The sequence below is a fragment of the Bison bison genome, unplaced genomic scaffold (genome assembly GCF_000754665.1).
Source record: "Bison bison bison isolate TAMUID 2011002044 unplaced genomic scaffold, Bison_UMD1.0 scf7180017864456, whole genome shotgun sequence".
NCBI lineage: Eukaryota > Metazoa > Chordata > Mammalia > Artiodactyla > Bovidae > Bison > Bison bison.
Window position 1 is genome coordinate 29,111,451 of NW_011495018.1, and position 4,363 is coordinate 29,115,813.

The following is a 4,363-nucleotide window of genomic DNA, read 5'->3' on the forward strand; positions in this document are numbered from 1 at the left end:
GGTACTCTGGGGGAGCTGTAGGGAGATCCGCTAGGCCCAAGCAGTTGGGGCTCTCTGGCTCCAGGCAGGGCCCACACCCTCACTGGCCTTGGAAGGCACAAGCAGGGCTAGGGTGGCATTTTGCCTCTCCCCAGACTCGAGGAAGACCAGGAGCCTTCCCAAGTCTGAGCGGTCTCACCCTCCCCATCAGTCCAGGGCAGAGGCAGGGACCAGTGGATGTGAGCTGCCACGATGGACCTCTTCACCCCCTTTCTCTCTGAGAATCTCTCCCAGACTTCAGACCTCCTGTGCCAAGCCCTGTGCTGGCCGGGATTCCCGCCGGACCAACTGGCTTCCTCCGAGGCGGTCCAGGGAGGCGATGACTCACTTATTCCATTTAATGCCTCCCCTCCACCCAGTCAACTGAGATCAAACGTCTGTCTCTAAGGTGGACAGACCTAATGGGAGTCCCCGGGGCCTCCAGAAGCAATTTGTAGGCGATCGATGAAGGCGAGCGAAGCCAGCGAGAGGGCCTCTCCCAGCAGCGACGCCGACCTTCTTCTCGCCGCCCTTTCTTGCCTTTTCGCTCTGTCTCTCGTCTGCCCGTTCTTTCCTGAATTTCAAACTATTTCTCTTCTTTAGGCTTTGTGTCTTTTTCTCTGGTTTTTCTCTCACCCCACCCCTTTCCTTCTCTCAGAATTTAAGGGAATTTGTTTGAAACGAAAATGAAGGTTTCCCTAATCTATTGCTTTCCTTTATTATACATAAGACTTCTTCGCCTCCAGGGAAGTCCACTTTATGTTTTATTTTCTCCCTGGGTGGGGTGTTTATCTTTGCCCCCACCTTGTGTATCAGTTTCTCTAAGCCTGCTATACTATTTTCTCTGTGCGCTCACCCCCACGGGCTTGCCTGACTCCCTCCCCTAGGCCGTAGCCTCGGATCTGCCTTGGGAACCCGAGTGCGTTCCCCCCTCCCCCATCCAGTCCTTGCTCCCTCCCTAGCTTTCCAGAGGTCTGAGCTGCGTCCCCCACCCCTTCCCCAGCAGCAGGAATGTGGGGAGAGGGGGAACAGACTCGCGGGGCAGTGGCTTCCTTTGTGGCCACGGTGGCGGAATCTCAGGCAGATTCCTCGCCTTCATTCAGAAAAAGAGGAAACTCCAATTCCTTCCTCCGGGCCCAGGCCCTCCCTGCCCGGCGCCGGGGACTTCTCCCAGACTCTCTTGCTCTCCCGCCTGAGACCTGAGCTAGCAAGAAACTCCCGGCGTGTGTGGAACCAGCAGGCGGGCCAAATGTGCGGGAGGATGCAGGGGTGCAAAAGGGTTCAACCGAAGAAAGCGCCTGCTTGTGGGGAAAACGAGTGTAGCTGTGGGTGTGTGACGGGATAAGAGAAAATGTTTCTCTCTTACACACACATACCCATCTGTTCCTGATTGATCCCCCTTTCAGTGGGACCCTCGGAAACCCCGCCGCAGGCGGCGCAGATTGATTTTCCCCTTCCCCGGTGGGGGACCTGCTGCGCCCAGGCCAGGCGTCTAGGGAGGAGGGAGACAGCAGGGCCCAGGCTCGCGGTCTGGGGCCCCAGGCGCTCTAGCAGGAGCCCCGGCTGGGGCGCAGAAACTGAGAGCGTGCTATTCTGCCTCCGGTCTCCAGGATAGAAGAGGCATGTACGCGTAAGTCTGCGCAAACAAAAAGTCCCTCAGGACTCGCTGATCTCGGAAGCCCAGACGGCGTAGACTGCTTAAATCCAGACGTATACCCCAAGCAGCGGCAGAGACCAGCCGCGTCTACCACCGCACTGAGTGTGCCGGCCAGAAAGCCAGAAAGCAAAACAGAGGGGGCTCTCCGGCCCCATCCAGTCATCGGCCACGGTTGCTTCCCACTCCCCTCGAGCCTAGCAGAGCGGTCCGCTCCTCCGAACCAGAACCATCCATCGGAAGGCAGGGATCGAAGGAGTGTGAACTCCCCAGGAGAGGCCTGGAGCCAGAGACTGTGCCGCCCACGCCCCGCCAGCTCACCTCCACTTTGTCCTCCGGTTCTGGAACCAGGTTTTGACTTGCGCGTCGGTCATTTTGAGCGCCTTGGCCAGGGCGGCGCGCTCGGCCGAGGCCAGGTACTTCTGGCGGTGGAAGCGCTTCTCCAGCTCGCAGATCTGCAGGCGCGTGAAGGACGTGCGCGGCTTCTTCTTCTTGGGGGGCGTCCGATTCTGATAGGGGTGACCTATACGGCGTGTTACAGTGAAGGGTGAGAGGGCCACTGGAGCGGGAGAGACAGACAGACGGCAGAGGCAAGCGGCAGAGCGTCAGGAGGCGTCCCAGGCCCGACACCCCGCGAGTCAGCGAGCCCAGCGGCTAGACCCCAGAAGCAGGGCGGTGGTCCTCCTGTCAGCCCTCAGCTCAAGCCTGTGGCCTGAAATGGCCCCCCACCCAGCGGCCAGCCGGGCCGACTCCGCAGCCTCTGCCACCACAGAGGCCTCCCTAGCCCTGGGCTCCTATGTGCCCATCAAACACAGATGCAGTCTTTTTGAGGGGCATGTCTGAGGCGAGCTAAAGGTCGCATTCCTCCCATAGCCCCAGGCCTCCAGCCTCAGAGAAGCTGCTCAACAGTAAGAGACCATCCTTGGTCAAGGCCAGGAATCCTGGATCCTGCCCTGAGGCCTCCATTACACACCAACATACAGACACATCACATACAACAGGGGACAAATGAGAGATCTATAAACCCAGAAAAGCTAACACAGACGACAAGCACAGGCACAGAGACAGATGCCTAAGGTGACAGCCATAAACTCCTTCCGAGCCTTCTTTGGGGCTGAAGCAAGGTTAGGGCAGGCTGTGGCTCCCCTCAGTGGGCTATGTGGAGTACCTTTCCACCACTGGGTTCCCAGTGGTTCCAGGCTGGGGGGGCTGGTGGTGCTCCTTCAGGGCCCTTTAAGATTAGCTTGGCCTGGCTGGGGGAGTAGGACGGGGCACTAGGCCCTGCCTCCCCAGGACTGAGAGGACTTGGGCTGGGGCACAGGGGCCCTTCTTGAGGCCCAGAGCGAATGGATCTTCTGCTTTCCTCCACCTCTCTTTGCCACTGACCAGAATCTGGGCCAACGTTTCAAGGCTGGAACACGACGCTAGCCCAGGGTCTAGCTCTTAACTGCCTATTCCCCTTCCACCGTTGGGCCCTGGAGCCCGAGCCCCACGGGAATCCCACGTCGTGGTCGATCTAGGCAGCGGCCTCTGCCTCCTGCTTCCTCTCTCTCTAAGGCCCCGCCGGGAACCCAGGCTCAACTCAGGGCTGTTTCCCAGCGGACTTGGGGGCCTGGCCTGGCGGGAAGATCGCAGTCTCGCATCCAGGGAACGCTAGGGGCGGCGGGAAGTGAGGCGGCGTGGAAAAGGACCCGCTCAGGAGCAAAAGCTGAGTGCCGTGAGCGGAAGCAGGAGCGGAGGGAGCCGAGGCGAGCAGAAGCAAGGCGCAGAGTAGGCAGCGGAGAGGAGGGCAGACTGCCGCGGCCGAGTGCGTTATCGTCCCAGGGGTTCTTTCGGCTGCCGATCGATCACGGGCCTGGCCGGTGCATTATTCACGCCAGAGGAAACGAGGCTGGGCCCAGAGCGGAGGACGCCGAGCCCGGACAGAACGAAAATGAAGCAGGCAGCTCAGCCTAGTCGCTGCCACTGACCAGGACGGGGCCCGCAGTCCGGGAAGAAAGGCCGGCCAGCTCTGCGGCTTAACTCCGGCTCACGGTCTCTATCGGGTCGGGCAGTGCGACGGGCACTGGACCTTGGAGCGCGAAATGTGTGTGCCTGTGTGTATGTGTGTGTGTGTGTGTGTGTGTGTGTGTAGGGAAAGGAAGGTGGGGAACCTGTTTTCCTTAAGTCTGATTCTGGGGTTCGCCGCCTCGGCCAGACAACGTCTGCCAGGACGGAAGAAACAGTTTGTTCACTTCGCGCCCCTTTCTCCAAGATCCCTGAGCCCCAAAGGCCGGCAGAAGGTAGTACCGACGCTACAACCCCTTCCCTTCGCCTGACCGGCCCAGGGACTCCGAGAAGGGATCAGGGAGAACTTCTCAGAGTACGGGGTCCTGTGGGAGAGACGAAGAGGGGCCCAGGCTTGGAGAACTCTTCCAGCGAGTCGATTCCGCGAGAGAGGCGGCGGGTGGCAGAACTTGGGGGAAGCACCCAGAGGAGCCAGGCGGCCGGGCGCGCAGAGGGGGCTGCGGGGAGCCCCGGGGCGGAGGAGGGGTAGAGGAGAGCCGGGGCCGCGGCCAGGCGGGGCGCGCGCGGGCCGGACTCACCTGTGAACCTGTCCTTTGTGTATCTGCGGTTACTCTCCATCCAGGGGAAGGTGAGGCCGGTGAGGTTGTTGACGCCCGGCACGGCAGGCACGGAGGGCACGGTGGG

At 60.9% G+C, this 4,363-nt stretch overlaps 1 protein-coding gene across 1 annotated transcript in view; it reads right to left on the reverse strand.

The window, feature by feature from the left end:
- TLX1 (T-cell leukemia homeobox 1) overlaps positions 1 to 4,363 on the reverse strand; it is a gene marked incomplete at its 5' end in the record, with an annotated part of 4,957 nt that extends 594 nt beyond the window's left edge. The window contains 2 exons of the mRNA XM_010859606.1: positions 1,994 to 2,195; positions 4,258 to 4,363. Coding sequence (XP_010857908.1) covers positions 1,994 to 2,195; positions 4,258 to 4,363 — 308 coding nt within the window. The remainder of the gene's footprint in view (positions 1 to 1,993; positions 2,196 to 4,257) is intronic.